Source organism: Penicillium hispanicum (assembly GCF_028827665.1).
Source record: "Penicillium hispanicum strain IBT 35686 chromosome Unknown utg000001l_segment0_segment0, whole genome shotgun sequence".
Classification (NCBI taxonomy): domain Eukaryota; kingdom Fungi; phylum Ascomycota; class Eurotiomycetes; order Eurotiales; family Aspergillaceae; genus Penicillium; species Penicillium hispanicum.
In genome coordinates, this window is record NW_026623193.1 from 461,753 (window position 1) to 482,856 (window position 21,104).

A 21,104-nucleotide genomic window follows, 5' to 3' on the forward strand; every position below is an offset into this window, starting at 1 on the left:
GGATATCACCATTGCACTTCCCGCTCAGCCGAACGTGTACCTCATCGTGACTGTGATTCCCCGGCGACGAGGGCTTCCAAACATTCCCCACGGATTACGGCGTTACGGTGTTGGTTTTGGTCCGTTCCTTCCAATCTTTTCGATCAATGTATGTATACTCGCCTAGCACCGTGGCCCCCTGCAAGCGCTATTGACTGCCTGATGGACGTGTGGGTCTGTAGCACTGGGCTTCACCGAAGATAATCCTAAAGAAACGACTCCACGATTTCAATGATGCATTGCTTCAGCGCAGCTAGGCATCCAGGATGTAGATCGTAGTGCATCGTCGTACATAAACATAGATGCCCAGGAACGTTCTAGCAGAGCCTAGCCCTGCAACGCCGTTACTTCAGCCCTCGCCAAGGTATTTGCAACCTCCCGCAATCACAAGTCACAGTACTGAACACCGCAGCGTATCTAATGCCTAGGCTGGCTATACAGTAACTACCGAACACCAACCACCATCCCTAAAGCAATTTGTCATATCGAGTCCTCGGTGAATCACTTCGGTTCAATTCACCCACACGAAGCCTAGCCCCCCTCAGCTCAGCTCAGCTCGCCTAGCTCCGATTCTGCAGCACTGTGACGTTGACAGCGGGGCCGACCTGACGAGGCGCATGGGCTAGCTCCCATTTAAATCGTTAGCGTATGGTGTGCAGATGCGGGCGGCGGATAGCAGGACGGGATCTTCGCGGAACTCCGATTCGTTGTAGATAGGCAACTATGTTTACATGTACATATGTCTATGTCGTTCTGCTGTGTGATCGATGGGTGGAGTTTATTTCCGATGGTTCCTGTGTGCGGTGATGGCAGTGCCATTCACGAGGTTACACAGATGGAATGGTGATTTGGCCTGTATCGTCTCGAGATTTGGGGTGTTCAGGAGCCGAGAGGTTGCAGGCTACACCGTACCTTTGGCTTCAACTGATTACACATACAATGAATAGATGGAATCCATGGATCGGTTGGGATCGCTATGTTGTCGTATGCGTTAATTACATATTTTGCTATATTTTCTAGGGCCACTGGTACCTGCAATTCTGCAACCTTGCTCGGCTACAGAAAGCGTGGTTCTAGTGTTCAATCCTGATCCCGAATGGTCATCGCAACCAATATCCCCAATCAATAGCCTGATAAAGCGGATCTGCCACCTTGATGAGCGATGCATTCTGCTTCGACGATCTCGGCCGGGGCATCTCGACAGGGATTATAGTGTCCGGCAAAGCGGGCGCTTTGATGCGATGTAGCGATGTCATGGTCGGAAAGCGGATTGTTGGATCAAAACTGATCAATACCAGTGCTTTATGATCGGGTGGGAGGCCCGCGCATGATGTGGAGTAGATAAGGGAACGGTCGTCTGAGATACTGTGTAGGGACCCAATTCGCGCGTCGGGGCAGAGAATACGCTGTATTTCGGCTGGGGCGTTCTCGGGTGGCCACATGTGCACGCCACAGGAGATAAAGCGCTCTTCGGAGCCTTCGACGGGTTTGCCGTCTGCATGTGCTTGTGTTGGGCGAAAGAGAAGACCTTTAGGGCCCTCGAGGCCTTCTTCGTCAATGGGACTTTTCCGTTTGCGAGAGACTGTACGCAGACGGAGACGGTCTTGGGGGCGAACGCCGTCAGCCTGAGGTGCTGGGTCGTTGACGAGGTCGACGAACGTGTTTGCAGCGAGATGGTAGCTGCGGTGCTTGGTGCGGGCTGCGATGAAGTCGTGTCGCTGGGTCGGGTCATAGGGTGGATCGTACTCGGCGTGGTAGTTGCGACGTATTCGCTTTTCTGGGCGCTGGTTATAGGATTGGCTTGTCGTGGCTAGGTCATTGAAATCATTGCCCTTCCATGCGGGAGGGCCGGAATCTTCTCCACCTTCACTCTCTGCTGCGAGAGCTTCTTTTGGTGTTGGGAGGGGCTCGGTATAGTTGGTGCGATGGTTCTCGCTCTTGCCATCCGGCCATTCTCGCCGGCATTCTAGAATCACGGGTCGTCCGGTGCTCTCGTCGGTGCAGATAGAAAGGTCGGTCCACATATCATTGATGGGGCCTTCGCGGTGCTCGCGGCGCCAGAGACGGCCGTGCCCCTTGCGGTCCTTTTGGCGGGGTGCATAGCAGAACCAATGATAGAAGGAAGAAAATCGCTCGTCTTCATCGGAAGAGACGACGTAGAGATGTTCCTGGTACATCTCGAAACAAAATGACTGACCAAGGTCACCATCCACAACTCGGTCGAGGGGAAATTCGACGGACTCAAATGTGGCCAAGTCCACGCCGCAGACCGACCAGACGCCGCCCGAGCCATCCACGGCGGTAAACGTGCCATACCAAAGGTAGGAGCGGCTATGCCGCACAAATATGGGGACAGAGGCGGGGACGATCTTCTGTAACAGCAGGCGTCGCCGCCTTGTGGGATCAGTACGCTGCCGCATGTCGATCGCCAGCAGTAAGTCATCCTGGGCACCGATTCCTTCAACACGGAAAACGACGATCTCGTCGCTATACCGGAGGAGGGACACGCGGTCTACGGCATCCACACCGGATTCCAAGCGGGTGAGGATCTCATGCAGATTCAGGACACGCTCTTCCCGACCCGCGGCATGTACGTCGAGCAGACGAATTTCGTGCCCAACGCGATAACACAGGCATCCCTGGTGATAGGCGTAGTCGACAGCGTAAGCCAGCACGGAGACCGAATACGGTGAAGCGGTCGCCACCGCCTCGTGGATGTCAAATCGATGCCCGACAGCCTTGCGGTAATTGGCCCGGCCCGCCAAGGCAGACTGGCCCTCCTTGCTGTAGAGTAAGACATTCTACCCAATTTAAGCGGTCAGCCTTAGCCCCCAAGACGGGAGAATAGGAGAACTCGATGATGGGATGTCGTGGGAGGTTGACGGTTGGCCTTACCTCGACTGTTTTGCGAGCGATGAGATCGCTCTCCATGCACGCATGAAGGGCCCGATTGGTGCGGCTCAGCTGAATACAATCGCGGTCGTCCAGCGATGTCGCAATCTGGTAGAAGACATCGAAAGGAAGGGAGTCCAGACTCTGAGAGGGCGGCATGGCCGCCGGATTATTCTAGAGAGAAGGGGATGATATAGGGAAAGCGAGGCGGGCAGGAAATATTAATAGGAGCAAGCCATGGTCGGAAAGACGAAGGAAAGAGCGAAGCAGAATAAGAGCGGATGGAGGTGAACAAAGTAGGGCCGGGGCTGGGGGGGGTGAAGATTTAAGGGCGGAGGTGGGTGTTTGAGCCTCAAAAGGAGCTCGACGATCGTCGGAGAGAGAGGGAGAGGAATGGGGAAAGCCAACCCGGTCTCCCACGCCACACTCTTTCAGAGCCTCGATCGGAAATGACCACGCCAGTCATGCCATCTCACCCTGCTCGGCGAGGGCAATCCTTTTGGGGTTGCGGCTCTATCATCGCATTCTCCACCGAGTTATCATCATCAGCCGAGCTTGCGGGGCCCAAGTCCTGCGCTGACCGTCATCCTTCATCCATGCGGCTCTGCGCATGCACGCCCCCACGCCAGATCGCCCATGCAGGTGGAGCTACTATCTATCAACTTGCCCGACGGAGATATCGCGTCTATCCCGGTGTCTGTGGAAATCCTATCTGGGAGATGCGGGGATTCGAGAGCCCCCCGAAGATGCCGACGATGTGCACTTCCTATTGCATCTGCACGGTGGCTTCAACCCCTTTGCGTTCAGACGGGGATGATTTGCTCCGATGCTTCGCCACGCATGCATTTTCGGGTCTAAGTATATACCGGGGTGCCCAGTACGAGTCTATTTACCTGGGGAGTCGATCTCGTACTGCATACTACATACATACTACTCCATCTGCTACTATTCTTATCCATCACCGCCACTGCTTACGTAGTCACGGCTGCTTACGTAGTCTCGAGTCCCATCACGTGCGTCCACGTGACAAACGTTGTTGCCTGCAGCCCTACGGCGGGCTTATGTAATGGCGTGCCTGGCGGAAATGCGGCCGATCCATGGAATGCGCAGGAACTACTCGATGTGGATGTGGACTTTCACTCTGCTCTCTCCCCCGTCGGCTCTCGATCTCTCCTGCATCATTATCATCATTATCCCTTCTCTCCTGGATTCGCACTGCCCCGTCTCGCCACGCTGAACCCCGTGGCACCGAATACCCACTTCTGCGCGGAAACCCGAGATCTGCGACCCACTGGTCAGCTCGGATAGTCTGGACAGGAAAAAAAAAACTTCCCCTCGCTTCCGCTTCCTTCTCCTCTCTCGTGTTCTCCCTGGCTTGTCCGATCGATTCTCTTTGGCCTCCTCCATGTACTATCCACCACCCGGACCTCCGCCTCCAGGAGGGCCGCCGCCGTGGGGATATCAACCTCAACAACCTCCCCATTGGCAATCCCCGCAACCCCCGCCTCAGCCCTACCAGCCGCCGCCGCCCTACTATGGCAATCACCAGAGTGCCTCCTACTCTGGGCCTCCACCAGGGTCATATCCTCCACCGCAGGGAGCACCTCCTCCGCAGCCCTACGGACATACGCCCTCGCCGCAGCCATACGGACACAGACCGTCTCCGCAGCCGTATGGACAGACGCCTCCTCCTCAACCTCCCCGGCCGTATGGCTATGCGCCTTCTCCGCAGCCGTTGCATCAGCATTCTCTAAGCGCCCACCAACCAGGTAGGTTTTCAGCTCCGTTCCTCTCGTGGGGTCATACAGTGTCTTCCTGACGGCATGATTAATTCCATGATCAGGACCGCCGCGAGCCAACTCCCCAAATCTACCCCCGGCTCCGCCGCAAGGCTACCAACACTTTGGCTCGGGTGCACCTTCTAACTATAACTTCCAATATTCGGCCTGTACGGGACGCCGCAAGGCTCTCCTGATCGGCATCAACTACTTTGGTCAGCCCAACACGCTGCATGGCTGCATTAACGACGTCACCAACATGTCGACCTTCCTGCACAACAAGTTCGGCTATCGCCGCGAGGACATGGTCATCCTCACTGACGACCAGCGAAACCCTATGAGCATCCCCACCAAGGCTAACATCATCCGCGCCATGCATTGGCTCGTCAAGGACGCCCAGCCCCACGACTCGCTTTTCATTCATTTCTCGGGGCACGGCGGTCGGACCCCCGACTTGGACGGCGACGAGGACGACGGCTACGACGACGTGATCTACCCGGTGGATTACCGCACGGTCGGGCACATCGTCGACGACGACATGCACGACATCATGGTGCGACCGTTGCGGCCCGGAGTGCGGTTGACGGCCATCTTCGACTCATGCCACTCGGGCACCGCCCTGGACCTGCCGTACATCTACTCGACTCAGGGCGTGCTCAAGGAGCCGAACCTAGCCAAGGAGGCGGCGCAGGATTTATTTTCGGCCATAAGCTCCTACGGCCAGGGCGACTTGTCCAGTGTGGCCTCGACCGCCATCGGGTTCTTAAAGAAAGCGGCGAATGGTGGACAAGCGCGGGAGCGCACGCTCCAGACCAAGACCTCCCCGGCCGACGTGGTGATGTTCTCGGGGTCGAAGGATACGCAGACATCGTAAGTGAATTTCTTTCTCTCGTTGACAGAATCCCCGCGTCGCCCTTTCATTTATGACCCAGACTAACCGCGCACCCCTACAGGGCGGATACTTTCCAGGACGGACAGGCGCGGGGCGCCTTGAGTTGGGCGTTCATCAAATCCCTGCAGCAATGGCCCCATCAGAGTTATCTGCAACTGCTGAACACGATCCGAGCGGAACTCGACGGGAAGTATACGCAGAAGCCGCAGCTGAGCTGCAGCCATCCCCTTGGTAAGTTGACCTGCGGTGCAACGCGACCGAGACCCTGGGCTGACTCGAGCGGCAGATACCAACCTGCGCTTTGTGATGTAGAGATGTTTCAGAGCAATGATGCAACGATGCCATGGACCAGAGCAATTGCCAAGCAGTAGTGTGTAGCGTAGCTGTAAGTAAGAAGTATTAATACTGACTTGTTGAGTGCTAAAGGACTAGCTGAACTTAGAAGGCGTCGTCCATCAGCCGATTGCGGGGAGTGGATCATCGAATTCCGCTCTTTCCCGGGCGGCATTGGTGTATTGTAGGCATACATCCTATGGGTCCCTGGTATGGACTTGGTTTCTGTGGATCAAACCATCCAGTGAACTCGCAGCATTTGCCCGTCGGATTCAGCGTGTGCCCGGAGGCGCCCCTGTGGTTTGCCAGACTCCCCGGCCCCAGTTTCCACCTACCGCTGCTCCACCGTTGGTCGAGGATGAGGTTGGATTATTTTTATGCACCCCAACGATCAAGACTCAGGCGCAGGCAAGACATTCTCCCACAAAACGCTCCCAGCCGCTCCATCTCTCACGGGCTACTCCTCTACCTCGTACCGACCGTTCGTTTTGACTGTACCGTCAGAACTCGCGGCGCTCGCCCGCGCTGCCAAGGTCCATTCGCGAGGCCCCCCTGAGCGGAAATCGGCCCAATGAAATCGCCGCGGCAAAGATCCCGGTGGGAACCGTGGGTGCCACGGTCGCCCTTCTCCCCCTAACAGCAAAATCCGCGGTAGCGTTTCGAACCGCGTAGACAAAGCCCCGGATGGACGACGAGAGGTTGTCGAGGTTTGGCTCCTTTGGATCCGGTGAGGCGTGGACGTCGTTAAGGGCCGCGTCACTAGGAGAACTCCAGCCAACGGTATTCCGTACACAGCAGGATAGAGGACGGGAATCCCCGTATGTCGGAATGCCAGATGATGCGCATGGGGTGATCTGATACGGGAGAACTCCGCTCGGACGCTAGAAAAAAAAATCGAGAGAACGAGTGATCCATACCAAGACCTCTCCGGACTGTCTTCTCCGTCATCCGACCTCGAGACACTCCCTATATACCCAACTCTCTTAAACCAACGCCATTGTCACCTCGGATCTGCAACCACTTCGTCACGCCAATCTTCCCCAAAATGACGGAAGGATTCACATCTGGGGCGCAATGAGAGGAATGAGGGGGGAACGCTGGAAGATGAAACATAAAATTACAGTCATCTATGTGTTACACGGGCCGGCGCCTCGTAGTTTGGGAGACTAACAGACTAAGAGTCTCCCAGCGCTCGTCGCTGATCCACTTTTGGTCTTCTTCGGAATTGAATCTCAGCTTTGGCGCATTGAATCGTTCGTGTCTCGTTTTTTTCTTCTCACTTCTTTTTCTCTCCATCTCTCCCTCTTGTATCTGGTCCTCTTCACAAATCTCACCCCTTTCCCTCGCGCAGGATATTCCATATCATATATATCCCAGACCAGACTATACCTCTTCTTCCCCTGCTCTCTCCCGCCTGGCACCGGTGCTCCCCATCCACCATGCTGGTCTCCTCCTCCACCAACAGTTCCTACTCCTCCAGCGTCTCCTCTTCCGACCCTCACCTCCCCTACACTCACCCGCAGCCCCCATCCACCCTCTCCCTGGGCTCACAGATCCATGCCATCCCTCGACCTCAACCCCGGATGCCCGTCAAATACCGTCGCTTCTACTCCTCCCCGCTCGACGAAGGCTCCGATTCCACTCCACTGCAAGTTTACGGCCTCGAGCAACGCCCTTCATCTATCATGGAAAAGCCCAAGCTGCTGCGCCGCGTCTCCCACGCACTGGACGACATCAAGGAGGACTTCTCGCTGCAGATCGACCCGCGCACCACCGCCAGCAAGATCAAGCGCCGCTCCACTTTCTTCGATGGCACCCTGGGCCCGGACTCGCGCCCCGAGACTGCTGATGGTCCGCGGTCTCGGTCCCGTCCCATGTCAATCATCTCCATGGACGCCTGGTCGCAGCCGCAGCGCCGTCTGAGTCGCCGCCTGTCCCGACGCTTGTCTTTCTTCGGCGGCCGCCACAGCGACTCTGTCGGCCCGGGTGCGGCGAGCATCTCCTCGCCGAATCTGATCGGCTCCTCAACGCAGTACAACGGGAACCGTAGCCAGACAACCTTTCTCTAAACCCGAGGCCAAGGCGTTGTTGGCACTACATGAACCATCTATTCGTGAAGATTGAATTGGGCTTCATGGATACATGGCATGATTATTGAATGATATCTTGCCCCAGCACATGGAAATAGAAAGAGGTACCAGAGAGGTGCCAGATATTCAAAAGACGTCGTTGGCCAGGATCGGCGAGACCTGCACTCTGCAGCGACGATCACACATACCACAACCACATGCAGCCCGCACATGGGCAAAAAAGGGTGTTCCGGTGCTTTGAATCTTTCGGGGGGAGTTTTTCGATTTTGCGTGTCATTATATCCACGGGCGTGGATTCGGTGTTGAATCATTTTGTGCTGTTTTTTTCCTGGTCATGAAATTTGCCATGGACATTTATACTAATCCTGCGCGCTCTGGCATCAGATCATTCCTGTACTTAATTTTGACATCTTGGTTGGCATGCTTTCCGGTTGGTCTGGATTTGGTTTGCGCATAGCTCGGTGTTTGGGAAATGAATTCATTTGATCGATACGGACTGGTACACTCCCCCAAGGTCCCTGGTAGACCAACTCTGGCGCACGACTCTCCGAAGACAACGCGACCAGATTAACTACCCATAGACTACAGATTACCCACAGGTCTATTGCATCACCTCAGCAAGGGTTGACATCATCGAACTCAAACGGTGCAGATCGACACCCCTCCGACATCAAATTCCCAATGCATCTCGGCGCCACTATGCATCGCGCCACTAATCCTCTGCACTAGCGACTGGCATCTTCAGGTGTGTTAAAGGCAGCACGTACCACTTAGACAGTATAGTAAACATCTTCAACTCCGCTCACGGCAGTAGAACGAGATAGAAAACGCCACCCGGCACTCGGCCTGCCAAGTACGCTACCTGCGGCACGCCCAGCCACGCCTCGGGCTAAAAATAACGCAGCCAGCGCAGCGGTAACAATGGTACCAGTACGTACCTAGTGGTACTAGGTACCACCAAGACCAAGAAGTAGAAAAAGCACATGGCTCGGCCGCGTGAGGCGTCAGGCGTGAGGCGTTAGGCGTCGTAGTGTTGGCGATTATCCATTTTTAGTAGAGCCGCGCACGCGCACTCGTACGGGATGACGAACCGGTTGGACCCATGCCTAATAAACACGAATTTGATGGCTACAACAGTTTAGTTTCACCTGGGGTTATACCCTGCAAAATAGTAATAAAATTAATGATTAAATCCAGGTTGACTCTGCTCCGATCTTTCCGCAGCCCTCAACCCTAAAACCGGCTATCGATCCGCCCCCTGCTTCGCAATCCACTGACTCTCCATATACTCCGCGGAGCGATAAGGATGAAAGGTCTGGTTTGATTCATTCTTTGTGTCTGCCTGAATCTTCTATAGGTAGATTTTGTGTATCGGGGGTAATCACCTCATCCGCGACCATATTAAAACGATCCAACACCATGTCTCACTAGTTAATTATTCCCGTCGATGACGCGATGCCACGAGAACCACACAGCGTGGCGGTGAATGCTACTCTTCGTCGCACGCAACCTACGTGTGAGACATCGTGATCATGTTCGCCGACTGCAATAAACCAGGCATATCTGATAGATCAGGCGGAAATACAGATGTCGGTATAAAGGCGTTGTGGTGCCTGACTTCTGGTTTACTATCTATACACTCTCGTCTGAGTTATGACTTAAACTTGTATTCACCAAGGCGCATTTTGATCATCTCATACTATCTATATTATATTAATCTGAATCTGAATCTGAAGTAACTAGTCAGGCCAACCAGTCGATTGCCATCGAAGTGGCTAGCAACTATCGGATACACTATTAGCTTCAATAGCATAAGAAACAATAATGAATACAGAAGACTCTATGGCGGCCAGGCTAGTCCTTTCCATCGAGGTCGCTAACAGTAGACCTATGGGCAGTGACGGAAACTGGCTTGGGCTTACGTCCGATATAGCAGAGCTGTTTGCGGCTTTTCTTGGTATAGGTCGCCATATACAAGCGTGAAATTGATATGACAGCTTTTAGAAGGTCGGCGGCCAACCAATCCACCGCACTGCAGCCGATAATCCCTGGAAGATTTCGGACAATTCTATCTCTTGAAGTATTAGCTAGCAAAGACGACGGGTGAAGGTATCTTGAGAATATGTTTTGACTACTAGGCATTGTCGTAATTCAGATTTCCAGGAAGAAATCATAAGTACTCTCTTGCGTCTGGTACGCCAGTATATTCAATTAATCATTTGGGATAAGATCAATGACTACTGTTCATCCAGGTCTATCCTTGCAAGGCTCCACTTTGACTCCCTTGGAAAGGAATCACCCCGTTCGATTCGAAAGTCGTGGGCTATCGAGGATCGAATCGGGGCCCTCTAGGGTAGACGCTGCAACAGAGTGCCGAATTCCATCCATCTGACCCGACCCAACGGCGCCAACGAACCGACAGCGAGACCTATCACTCGGATTCATTCCCTCAGGCCGTGAGGCCTATGGCTAGTCAAGTTGGCATGAGGTACCAGAAGAAAGATTAGAATTCTACAAGTTCGGCCCGCAGCCAGGATTTTCGAGCGCAATGTCACTCTGTCGACCTTCCATGAGGAAGACAGTCCAGAGCAGCGAAGCGTGCCCTGTTAAAATGCCGACTTATTTAGACATCAGTGTTTTCAGCTTTCGCTGGATAGGGAGCACAGTGCCGGTTTTGTCCTTGAAGAAGTCACCAAAATCCCCATGAAATATGATGTCCTCTCTGTTGCCTTTTGGCTCCTGCTTCGGCCTTGGATCCCCCTTTTGCCAGATCTTGACTGGCGTGTCCTCCTTCGTTGGATCGATCCGATAGAGAGTGTTTATTTTATCGTTCTGAGCAAGAGCAGGAAACTCCCATCCTTCAAATTGACAAAAGGTTAGCCTATGCACATGGCGTTGGTTGCGTGGCAGTGTCTTCCTTTCTCTTAAAATGGAGAATGGAATGACACGGAAAGGAAGCAGCATCATCAACATACCTCCCCAGGCTAATGTTGTATCCCAGCCATTGACATCGTTACTCGGGTTCTCGTGAGCAGGGACCGCAAGATAGACATCCCCTTCGGCTATTTCCGCTAAGGCTTGGACTTCATTTTTTTGGCCAATATCCGAGGTCCATGATTTAATCGGGCGTTGAAACTCATAGCCTTCTAGCACTTTTCCAACAGCAGTAGGCAGCTTCTGCATTCTTTTATGCATGGCGCGGGGGAATTGATGTGCCGCGCGTAGCCATATAACGTATTTCCATTCGTCTTGAGGCGCGTCCTCCCAGTTCTCTGGATCCTTTTCTTTGAAATATCTTGGGGCCCAGTCCATTGCCGCTTCTCCCATGCCAGATGTATAGAAGACAACTGGGGCTTGACGGGTGTATCCTTTCTCGGCCATTGGTTGCTTGACTGTCTCAACCCCTAGAAGGACCATATCATCCTCGCAGTCAGTTCCGATCTCGTTGAGCGCATCGATGAGCTCTGTGTCGGCCCGAATTTCCGCGGCGATCTCGTCCCAGTCTGTTCGAGGTTGGATCACAGAGCGGGCTGTGTTGTGAGGGAGGCCATAGTTGGAAGGGATAATAGGGGTCGCTAGGCTTTTGTCGACGATAGATAGAGCCAGCAGGAAAATAGGCAACATAGATGGCAGGAAGTACATGACGATCGTCGGGTTAGACAGCGCTCATAAAGGGTTCAAGTGCCGATTCAAGAAACAATGCAATAAATGCTACGCAAGAAAGAGAGTGGATAGGCGAGGCATAGTTTTATTATTAGGAAGCAGTACATATCCAACTCCCATACCGTGAAAAAAAAAAGGAAGAAAGGCAAGTTTAAACATTATGCCCTTTCTTGGGGCCGCAGGATGGCTGCATAACCTCGAAAAACTGACGGCCCCATGCTTGGCAACAGTGTAATATCCAATAACATACGAGGGTCCTACTGCCAGCCCGCGCCTATCTAAAACCGACAGTGTACTAACTCTAGTCAGTATATCGTAAGGACTTATCTAGCCCCATTTTAATTGTAGGAACTATCTGGTTGTGCCCGATCCCCGAGTATCCTTGATCGGGGCATTTGATCGCTCCGAGGAGTAGAGGAAGCAGGAGAAGAGTGAAATGAATCAAACTCAGTAGCCAATAGAAGACCATGAAGAAAATGGTCAATATTAAAGAGCCAAGTTCGACATATAAAAGAATTATAATCTTAGTAGCTAACTTAAATCCATCTTTTTGGTCTTCGCGTAATCTATTGAGATTTTAAAGGGTCGTTAGCGACTAAGAAGTTCGGAGGATTGCGGAACGCCCCCGGGGCAATACATGGTATTCTTTCAGGATTTTTAAATAGATAGTGTAGTAGACCTAGAAGCCTGCACACACGGTCAAGATTACTGCCGGTATGGCTGCTGCAAATTAGGACCATAAACCTGGTAGCCATATTAGTATTGCTACCCCACCACCGAGCATCGTTGCGGACGGGGAATGATGCTGAGCAACCGAATTTCCCTGAACGTGAAGCTATCTATCGCGAGTGGAGAATCGGAGTCATTATTGAACCGCAATTCCAGCGCCACCAGCCTCGGAAGGATGCCGCTTTTCTTAGGCTCGGCTACATTCTTCATATTAGAATCAACACAGTTCCCATTCTCTCCTGATTGGACCATACACCTTGGTACGGCACGGACGCGATATTATCTCTTTTTTTCAAGTCTGTATCTTGTATTTGGGCGACTATAGCTTTTGTTAGTTTATATTGGCTCTAAGCATACTTGAGTACCTCATACGACGGCAGAGATGAGCTTGGATGGGAACACGAGCATGGTCCCTGGGGCCGGAGCCATTTCGCTATGCCAGTCGGTTGCAGTTATCATAGATCCCTATACGACTTGCCATAGACGCATCTACTTCATCCAAACGAAGTATATCCTTGATGAACCTTACCTAGGTACGATCCTAGAAACTTTACTAAGTCGATAGTAACGAGAGCAACGAAGGCACTAATTCTCACATGCCGAGCATCATTCGATATCCTCCCCCAGAAACCTTTCAGCATGCAATTTGCGAGGATAGATCCAGATAACAGCAGTACATAAGAGACACTGGAGATCTAAGTAAGCTCCAAATCCAGATAATTAAGGAGTATAATAGGTGGAAATGAGTAGGATCTTCCTCATATGGAATTGCCTGTATGGGTGAACGCTTGGCTCAAGGGTCTGAAACGAGACAGGGAGCCTGGATCAGATGGCAGCAGCTTGTCAAGAAGTTGAGGACGCATATCAATTATCAGAATGACTTGTGCGAGATTTGTGTCTACATTGATTCGTTTAATATGGTCAATTTGCCATCCATCTTCTACATCTTACACAGTACGGCGAAAGCAATCAACTCATTAGAACTATCTTTTGAATCAGCTTACCCTCGATAATTTAATTCTCCAAAATTATACTCATTGCGTCATCTCCCCAGTCCACTCCACATGCTCTGCCTCGACTTGCTGGCCCATGCCTTTGCTTGCAGCTGTCTTCTCAATCTCCGCATCCTCATGGTCAATATATTTCTGAGGCCGCCCTCTGCAGATAGCGTCGCGATCTCTGATCACGATCAGGGACGGGTCAGAGCGGTAGTAGGCGTCTATATCTTCGAGACTCCGGTTTGCTGCACAAAGAGTCAGCAGGGGCGTTTTCAAACTTTCAATCTGATACTGACCAGTTTCTGGGTAGAAAAAGTAAAGAATGGGAAGGAAAACTGCGTTGGTGACTGTCCACACAATCCCTGATTCCGGGTTAGTATATGCACTGAGAGGAGGGCCACGGTTCTCCGGCGTTGTGACTCACAGAATTTCCAGCCAATGTTCTGGATTCCAATCGGGGTGATTTCGACAATGACAAAATTTGTAATCCTGTTGCACATGAGAAGAAATCCTTGTGGTAGTGGTACCTGTACTCACCAGTCCGTCGCCGTCGCCACCGCGGCACCCTTGGTCCTCATCGGCAGAGAGTTAATCTCAGTGGGATACAACCAAGGTACTCCAAGCATTCCAATTCCAAATGAGCCGTGGAACTAATCGATTAATCAACTTAGCAATTTCTCTCGCCAGCCATTGGAGGGGTGGAGCAAAATAGGAAGAACGGAGTGGGGAATAATTGAAAATCTGGAAGCGGAGCTCGACTCACCAGGAAGAAGAATGCAACAGAGGCCGAGGCATAAGCCTTGCCATTGACTTCCTTCTCGGACAGGCACAGCAGAATTGTGATGATCAAGAAACACAGGAATTGGCCAAACGTCGACAAGATCATCAGGCCACGACGGCCCATTCTCTCAACAAGCAGCACCGCAAGACCCGCGAATATCATATATGAGATCGCATTGCAAGCCGTCAGCAAGCGGGACATCTCCTCCGATAGCCCGACGGAGGTTTTCAGGACGGTTGGGAGGTAATAAGACATGATGTTAATACCGCCGAACTGTTGCATAAATTGGCTGCCAGCGCCAAGAAGAAGTCGGCGCAGCGTCTTGGTGTCGTTCTTCTTGTCTCTCTTGAGCAGATCACGCCATCGCACCGCATTCTCGTGCTCGTAGCGAATGGTGAACTCGATTTCGTTGCGCTGGGCAATAACGAAGGGGTCATCCATGGGCTTTGCCTCGAGACAGCTGATCACCTCCACCGCCTCTTCTTCTCTTCCGTGTGCCAGGAGCCATCTAAAAATCGTCAATAACATGCAACCAATCAAACCCTTGATCAGGGAGTACGGACCGAGGGGACTCTGGCAGCCAGGGCGTTGTGCTCCATAGGATAATCAGGAAGATCATTTGAAGCGCGAGCGGCAGACGCCACGCAATCGCACCACCGGCGAATGACAGGCCATAGTTGATCCAGTTGACAAGGCAGTACCCTGCGATATTCATCATCATCTCGAGGATGACTAGCTTGCCGCGCCATTTCAGCTGTGATGTCTCGGTCTGCCACACGGGTGCTGTCGCAGTATTGATCCCGTTTCCAATCCTATGGGCCCACAGGTTAGATCAAGCACATTACTTTCCTAGCTGACTGTACTTACCCTGAAACAACGCGGGCTACAAACATCTGTGCTAAGCTGAAGGACGCGGTTTGCAGGACGGCGCCGACGGCCATGATGGTCGTTCCGAGCAGGATCGCATTCTTCCGTCCCAGACGCTCACCAATAGTGAATGCAAAGATGGCTCCGAGGAAACATCCCACGTCGTAGATGGCCGTGACTGTGGAGAGAGTCTTTGTCTTTGTTGGACCGACGAGGTCATGTACTTCGAGGAAGTCCTGCGTGATCACCACGCCACCTGCGGTCTTGTTAGTTTTGGTTCATGTGACACTTTGGTGGCGCTTACTGAAAACACCTTGGTCATATCCGAAAAGGGTCATATCTGTTGCACAAGCAACCTGCGCGACAGTATGCTATCAATGGAACTGTTTTTTATCAAATCTGCAGTCGATTGGGAGCATACCGTAACCCAGAAGGTGAGCCATCCCCCAGTTAGCCCGAAGTAAGGGCGCTTCTTCTCCGTTGCAACCATGATGGGCGCAGGCTGGCGGACATATACAGAATCGTAAAAAGGAAATGGGTCTCAATGAAGATAGATTTGGTCTCGAAGATGCGTCTCCGTCACCCCTAAAGAAGAGAAGCTGGAACCGCCGAGCGGGGAGGCCATTGCCGGTTTTATACTGAGGTGACATTCCCCCAGACCGCGCAAACCCACAGCCCGTGACAGTATCGTCGTCTACCAGGACAACCCCGAATACGGCTAAATGGCTTGAATGGGAATGGCTTGAATGGGGCTCGGTATCGCGCCGAAGTCCGGGGATTCTCCCATCTTGATCTCCTGCGGGGGAAATCCGGAGAAGGAAATTCAAGCGAGCCGCATTCTGCTGAAACGCCCGCGTGTGGCCGGCGTGAGGGCAGCCGACAGTCCTCAAAGCAGCAAAAGATCAGACCATCGTCGCGACTCGCGCTGGGATTGGCGATCGTCGCGATCCCACCGAAGCCAGTTGCGTCATTGGCCTCGGGCTGCGTGGGGGTCTCGGGGCGGAAGTCCGGGGAACTTGATCTGGGGGAGTTGGGGGCGATGGGGATGCATCCGGAGTGCACCCGATCCGATTCTGCGGCTGGGGCGATGACGTTGTTTCGGCGTCGCGGTGGAACGGTCTGCATGAGGTGAACAAGCACTAGTCAAGTTGGGAACTGTTTCGCATCCAACGCGAGCTTGGCCAGATGGTAGACCAGATGGTTGGCAACGCGCGAGGGAAGATGGGCCATTCTCCAATCACAGGGCCGAGGGTGATCGACCAATCACGTCGGGGTCAATACTCACCATCACGGAACATCTCCAAGTACCTGGATTATCGAGGCTGACTTGACCCTGATCGATGCCTTTCTCATCTTCTTTCTTCTCTCTTCGAGATTTCGATCGCAAGGAACTTCCAAGGCCACAAGAACGAAGCCAAGGACAGGCCCTCCAGCCAAGGGGACTATAATACTGGTGAGTATTTAGAAATCTGGCTGACGAGTACGGGAACTCGGCGCTCATCTAAAATAGCGCCGCAATATCCAAAGCTACCAGAGCTTGCAAAGAGAATTCTCTTGCGGGATATCTGGGTTTTCATCATGCCGAAGATCTCAGGAAACTCGTTTTATCATGGCCATGCCTAAAGACAATCCTGGCATTTCTTCCAATTTCCAAATTTGTGGAGAGGACACCTCCCTTCCAGCATATTCTCCAAAACGAAAAAGGCTATCAAAGCATGGCATATCCTAGATCTTTTTACCCTCGGCTTTCATCGAGCTTTTTGTGTTCGGATTAATGCTATGGATCAGCTTCTCAGTCTCGGCCAGCCCGCCCGCGGAGCGGCCTATCAAGGCGATGGCAGCGGTATTAGTATGGGCGAATGAAGCTGCAAAGGACTGTTCGCGCGTTAGCCGGGACTGAATGTTACGAAGATTCACAGATCTGCTGGCTTGTTGTCCGAGGCTACGACTGGCGCCAGTGATGACAGCAACTTTACCACTCTGAGAGTTCTCAGGGCGGGATGGATGGATCGCGGGATAGAAATCACGATAGTTCTTGGTGGTGACGCAATGGCTTTCACCTGGGAGTCCGCGTCGATCTCGGTAGTAGCCATTGTTAATTATTATAAGCCAGGGGATATTCTGAATATACCTAAAGAAGAAAAATCAGGACAAAGTGTAGTTTCTTGCACAATCAGCACTGGCTTAGATAATTTTGGCCGCAAGTTAGGGCCGTTTGGTTGACTCGGCTAGTCTTTGGACTGGTGTATACCCACCGGTCTAATCATACCTATTTTGTTCATCTCCTTAAATGATAACCAACTTCGAGCATGGCGGCTTACCTAGTATGAGGGCCGAACTGAAGCATTGAATACGCAATCTTCAATGACATCTGCCTGAAAACCATTTCTTTGACGTCTTTGTACTTCTGGGTCTTCTGGTAGGGTTAGTTACTGAGGTAGTAATTCTTGCAGTGTTGAGACATAAGACGAGGACATCCACTCGGCGAACATCTGTGGCATTGACCTTGGGTGTCACAATAACTTGCTTACGAATACCAATGCATTCCGCCAATTTATCGTCAACAGTGGGGTGCTGGCTCCTCGTCTTGACGGTTTACTATACTCCAACATCTGCCTAGCATCAACATGACATCATGCCGGAGCTGTCAACTTCGAGGTCGCAGTACATAGACTAACCTTGGAAATAAGTATTCTCATAATCAAATCAGCATCTCCTTGACAGCGACAACATCAAAAACCACCAAGACCAGACCCCTGGCCAACACCCAGCATGGCTGATACCAAATCCCCACCATCCACCAGCGACAACCACCAACAGCACGACCACGACAAAACCCGGCCCATCAGTCCCATTTCTACCGAATCTATAGACGCCGCCCTCCTCGACGAAGAAGAGAACCCCCTCGAAGAAGGTGAAGCCGACAACGTCGTCCCGCCATCCAAAAAAGCCTACACCGGCGGGGGCGCAGGCTACAACGCCCTCAAGACGCACAAGGGCCAACTCTACTCCGGCATGGCGATCGGCGGCTCGCACACGTGGAACTACGACCAGGGCGTCTGGAAAGAAACAAAAGAAGAGCCAGATCTCTGGCGAGTCGAGTACCAGACGAATAAGCGGCGGGCGCGCAATGCGCCTCGGGGCAGCGGTGCACCCGTTGGGACGGAGTATCACTGGCTGATCGTGGGACACCAGGTGAGATATCGACGCATCGCATGAACTCAGGGTGTGCAACGACTAAAGCAATGCTTAGCATGTCAAGAAAATCGACGCAAATACGTACGAGACGCGTCTGTCCGGGTCCAAGTATAAATTGGCGCACAAGTCGGTGTCGTCGGGGTCGTGGTCTATTCCCACAGTGCGCGGCCAGCGGGAGCGTGAGATTGAATTGCTGGGCGATGCGCAGCGCCGGGTTCAAGGATTGCCGCCTGTGTTGGCGAGTGAGAAGGTCAAGGTGGAGACCCGGGAGAAGGGGCAGCAAAGCCTGGATACACTGTTTAGCAAGGGTGCGCGGCCAAAGGGGAATGTGGGCGTTGTAAAAAAGAGGAAGCGGGTGTGAGTTGATGCATTTGTGTGGGTGCTAATACGCTTCGCTGGGGTGATGGAGAAATTGTATCCTATTAAACCGATATCAAGCACCTTGTCAAGACTATCCGTCTTCTGATGATGATAATTGTACATCATTGTCATTGAAAGCCCCGGTGCTGTACTTTGTTGCATCTTGAAGGCTCGTCATGCTCTGCTTGACTCTTGGCCTGGATGAATAGTGCCTATATGAGGACGTCTTGAAGTCTTAGTCATTTCTTGTTCTTTGCGGCGATTCAGATAGGGTGATCATGTAAACAACCGTTTTGCTGCGATGGTTGTCAGTGTAGCCCGTCTCTTCCAAGCTCGCCTCGTCATTCGTACAGGGTTTAAGGCCATCAGCCATAAAATACCAACCAGGATAATATATCCGGTTGCAACTCGCTCAACGCAGCGGACAAGAAGAGAAGTGATCATTGTATATCTTGTATATTGGTGGCGTAAAGTCTGCAAAGGAATATAAGGGCCGAGCAAACGCCGTTTGAGAAGAGAGCACGTAAACAACGCTAGGTAACTAACGGAAGAAAGAGCCTTTCCCTCGTAGAAGCTAACCGAGAACCACCTCCCGTGTCAGCAATATCTCAAGCCAACCCAATACTATCAACCCTGTAATGGACGCCAAAGTCGAGAACACCAGTGATTGCGAACATGGATTCCAGTCCACATTCGTCGGGGATGCAGAGTGCCAACCGACACTGCATTAAACCCCTGTCCTCTTGCCGGGGCCTGCCCCATGCCGTCGCCATGTCCTCGATCTTTATTTATAGGGTGACACTTTCTAGATCACGCATGACGATGGACATTTGTGCCCGCTTGGCGGCCTCTGCGACCAGATTAAACTCCTGCAGGAACGGTGCGGTCGCCGTGGGACCCCCAAGGCCATCAACCTGATGTGGGTAGATGTCGGCGGGTTGCTGGGCAGCGGATGCAGCTTCCGATCGAGGAATGGTCTCGGCATTCAGGCCCTGAGGGCCAACCGGCATCTCAGCGGCACGAGAAGGGTCGTTCAGCGTCTGGGAGAGAGGTTGCATCCGGGACATGGCGGGCTGGGCAGCACAGGCGGCGGTCGTTTGCAAGGGTGAGGTGAACGGTTGAGTGACTGGTTTTGAGGGGATGCTGAACGGGTTCGAAGGTTGATTGACGGCGCTGGTGAGGTTGACTGTCGGGTTGAGAGAGGTTGTAGGTGCGAAGGAGGAGGAGGGTTCAGCGGGGACGTGGGGATGGGCAGGTCGCATCGGATCCATGTCGCTGTTGCTGGCGATGGAGTTTTACTTAAGAAATAGGTGCCAGCGTGCAGGATGAAGGGATCCGTGATCGTCGGATCCGGGATCGTCGCGTCGAAGCCACTGTGAACGAGGGAGCGTGCTCCACAGGATGACGGCACTGGCGCCCAGTGAGGGATCCGGGGCAAAGGAATTGCAAAGCCAAGCCTGCGGTGGGGAGGGGCGGTTCAATTTTCCAGAGGGCTTCGCGAGGGACGGTGGATTTGAGACAGCAGCCCACGGGAGGAAGAAGTGCAGCGGGAAGCGGAGAATAGGGAGAAAGAGGAGACAGGTAGAAGAGAGAGCGAGCTGGAGGGATTCGTGATTCTCTTTTCCCGTTGCAGCCGATCCCCGACCATTACCCGCGCGGTATTACGCCGGTATCTCCACTCCTCCCCACACAGTGCTGGTGGCAAATTACTGTATGGTGTTACACTGCCTCGGCATGAACTGTCAATCATTTTCCATCGATTGGTGCCTTCACCCCAATCCTTTTCTTTCTCCCCGCCTCGGAGCGAGTGTCTGGGATTGTCATGCGTAATCACGCGAACCTGACAGTTTCCCGAGGTTGATTGGGTGCCACCAGACTAAATCTCGGCTGGAACTGCCTCCTCTTGCAGTTAGTTCACGATCTAGTGCAGATATCCGTGGAACGCAGGCTGACACTCCCCTCCCAGCCTATCACTGCATGCGACGATATCTCGCTATATATGTACATCTACCCTGGCTCACAAAGATTTGATCTTCCCATGGTATCTCCCGCAGAGCACTACCATACCTGTATCCACGATTACTCTTCAAACCTGCTCACAACTAACCACCAGTGGAGTCATCGAACTCAATCTCATTGGGGAATGGCTAAACACTTGCCACGGATTCTTCACTAGTCCAACCCGTCATGCAAGGGTCACCACCTCTTACCCAGTACGAACAAAGATCCGTTTCAAATCTGCAGAAGCCTTGGTTTCTTTTGCTGAGGTCAAGTCGAGATTGGGGGGGGACTTGGCTAGGCCCGACCTCTCAATGGTATCACCAATGTGTCCCAAGTCCAGATGCGAGTCTCCTCCGTATATGAACTCAACAGCATGGAGTGCGATCACAGGCCTTGTTGATATGATTTGTACTGCATTCCTATCAAAGCGTATCAACGCAAACAAGAGCACTCCTGGGGATTTCCCAATAGACACACGGAATA

At 52.6% G+C, this 21,104-nt stretch overlaps 8 protein-coding genes across 8 annotated transcripts; 3 read left to right on the plus strand and 5 right to left on the minus strand.

The window, feature by feature from the left end:
• Positions 1-1,139: 1,139 nt before the first annotated feature.
• fbx15 (F-box domain protein) lies at positions 1,140-3,105 on the minus strand (the record flags this gene model as incomplete). The annotated part of the gene is made up of 2 exons (XM_056939370.1): positions 1,140-2,840; positions 2,935-3,105. Coding segments are annotated over 2 exons (1,872 nt in total), but the record flags the coding sequence as incomplete, so codon positions are not given.
• A 1,231-nt stretch (positions 3,106-4,336) lies between these two features.
• On the plus strand, positions 4,337-6,606 carry N7459_000186 (caspase family protein; the record flags this gene model as incomplete). The annotated part of the gene is made up of 4 exons (XM_056939371.1): positions 4,337-4,700; positions 4,775-5,579; positions 5,663-5,832; positions 6,575-6,606. 4 exons carry the CDS (start codon positions 4,337-4,339, stop codon positions 6,604-6,606), a joined length of 1,371 nt encoding a protein of 456 aa, XP_056803651.1.
• Positions 6,607-7,373: 767 nt separating this feature from the next.
• On the plus strand, positions 7,374-8,003 carry N7459_000187 (uncharacterized protein; the record flags this gene model as incomplete). Its single annotated transcript, XM_056939372.1, has 1 exon — positions 7,374-8,003. One exon carries the CDS (start codon positions 7,374-7,376, stop codon positions 8,001-8,003), a length of 630 nt encoding a protein of 209 aa, XP_056803652.1.
• A 2,640-nt stretch (positions 8,004-10,643) lies between these two features.
• On the minus strand, positions 10,644-11,666 carry N7459_000188 (uncharacterized protein; the record flags this gene model as incomplete). Its single annotated transcript, XM_056939373.1, has 1 exon — positions 10,644-11,666. One exon carries the CDS (start codon positions 11,664-11,666, stop codon positions 10,644-10,646), a length of 1,023 nt encoding a protein of 340 aa, XP_056803653.1.
• A 1,784-nt stretch (positions 11,667-13,450) lies between these two features.
• Positions 13,451-15,552, minus strand: N7459_000189 (sugar porter family MFS transporter; the record flags this gene model as incomplete). Its single annotated transcript, XM_056939374.1, has 9 exons — positions 13,451-13,659; positions 13,711-13,776; positions 13,839-13,903; positions 13,952-14,064; positions 14,178-14,703; positions 14,759-15,007; positions 15,063-15,318; positions 15,367-15,418; positions 15,484-15,552. The coding sequence occupies 9 exons, from the start codon at positions 15,550-15,552 to the stop codon at positions 13,451-13,453; spliced, it is 1,605 nt and encodes a 534-aa protein (XP_056803654.1).
• A 1,235-nt stretch (positions 15,553-16,787) lies between these two features.
• N7459_000190 (uncharacterized protein) lies at positions 16,788-17,155 on the minus strand (the record flags this gene model as incomplete). Its single annotated transcript, XM_056939375.1, has 2 exons — positions 16,788-17,096; positions 17,123-17,155. The coding sequence occupies 2 exons, from the start codon at positions 17,153-17,155 to the stop codon at positions 16,788-16,790; spliced, it is 342 nt and encodes a 113-aa protein (XP_056803655.1).
• Positions 17,156-17,834: 679 nt separating this feature from the next.
• N7459_000191 (uncharacterized protein) lies at positions 17,835-18,621 on the plus strand (the record flags this gene model as incomplete). Its single annotated transcript, XM_056939376.1, has 2 exons — positions 17,835-18,257; positions 18,316-18,621. The coding sequence occupies 2 exons, from the start codon at positions 17,835-17,837 to the stop codon at positions 18,619-18,621; spliced, it is 729 nt and encodes a 242-aa protein (XP_056803656.1).
• A 787-nt stretch (positions 18,622-19,408) lies between these two features.
• N7459_000192 (uncharacterized protein) lies at positions 19,409-19,891 on the minus strand (the record flags this gene model as incomplete). Its single annotated transcript, XM_056939377.1, has 1 exon — positions 19,409-19,891. The coding sequence occupies one exon, from the start codon at positions 19,889-19,891 to the stop codon at positions 19,409-19,411; it is 483 nt and encodes a 160-aa protein (XP_056803657.1).
• Between the last annotated feature and the right edge of the window lie 1,213 nt (positions 19,892-21,104).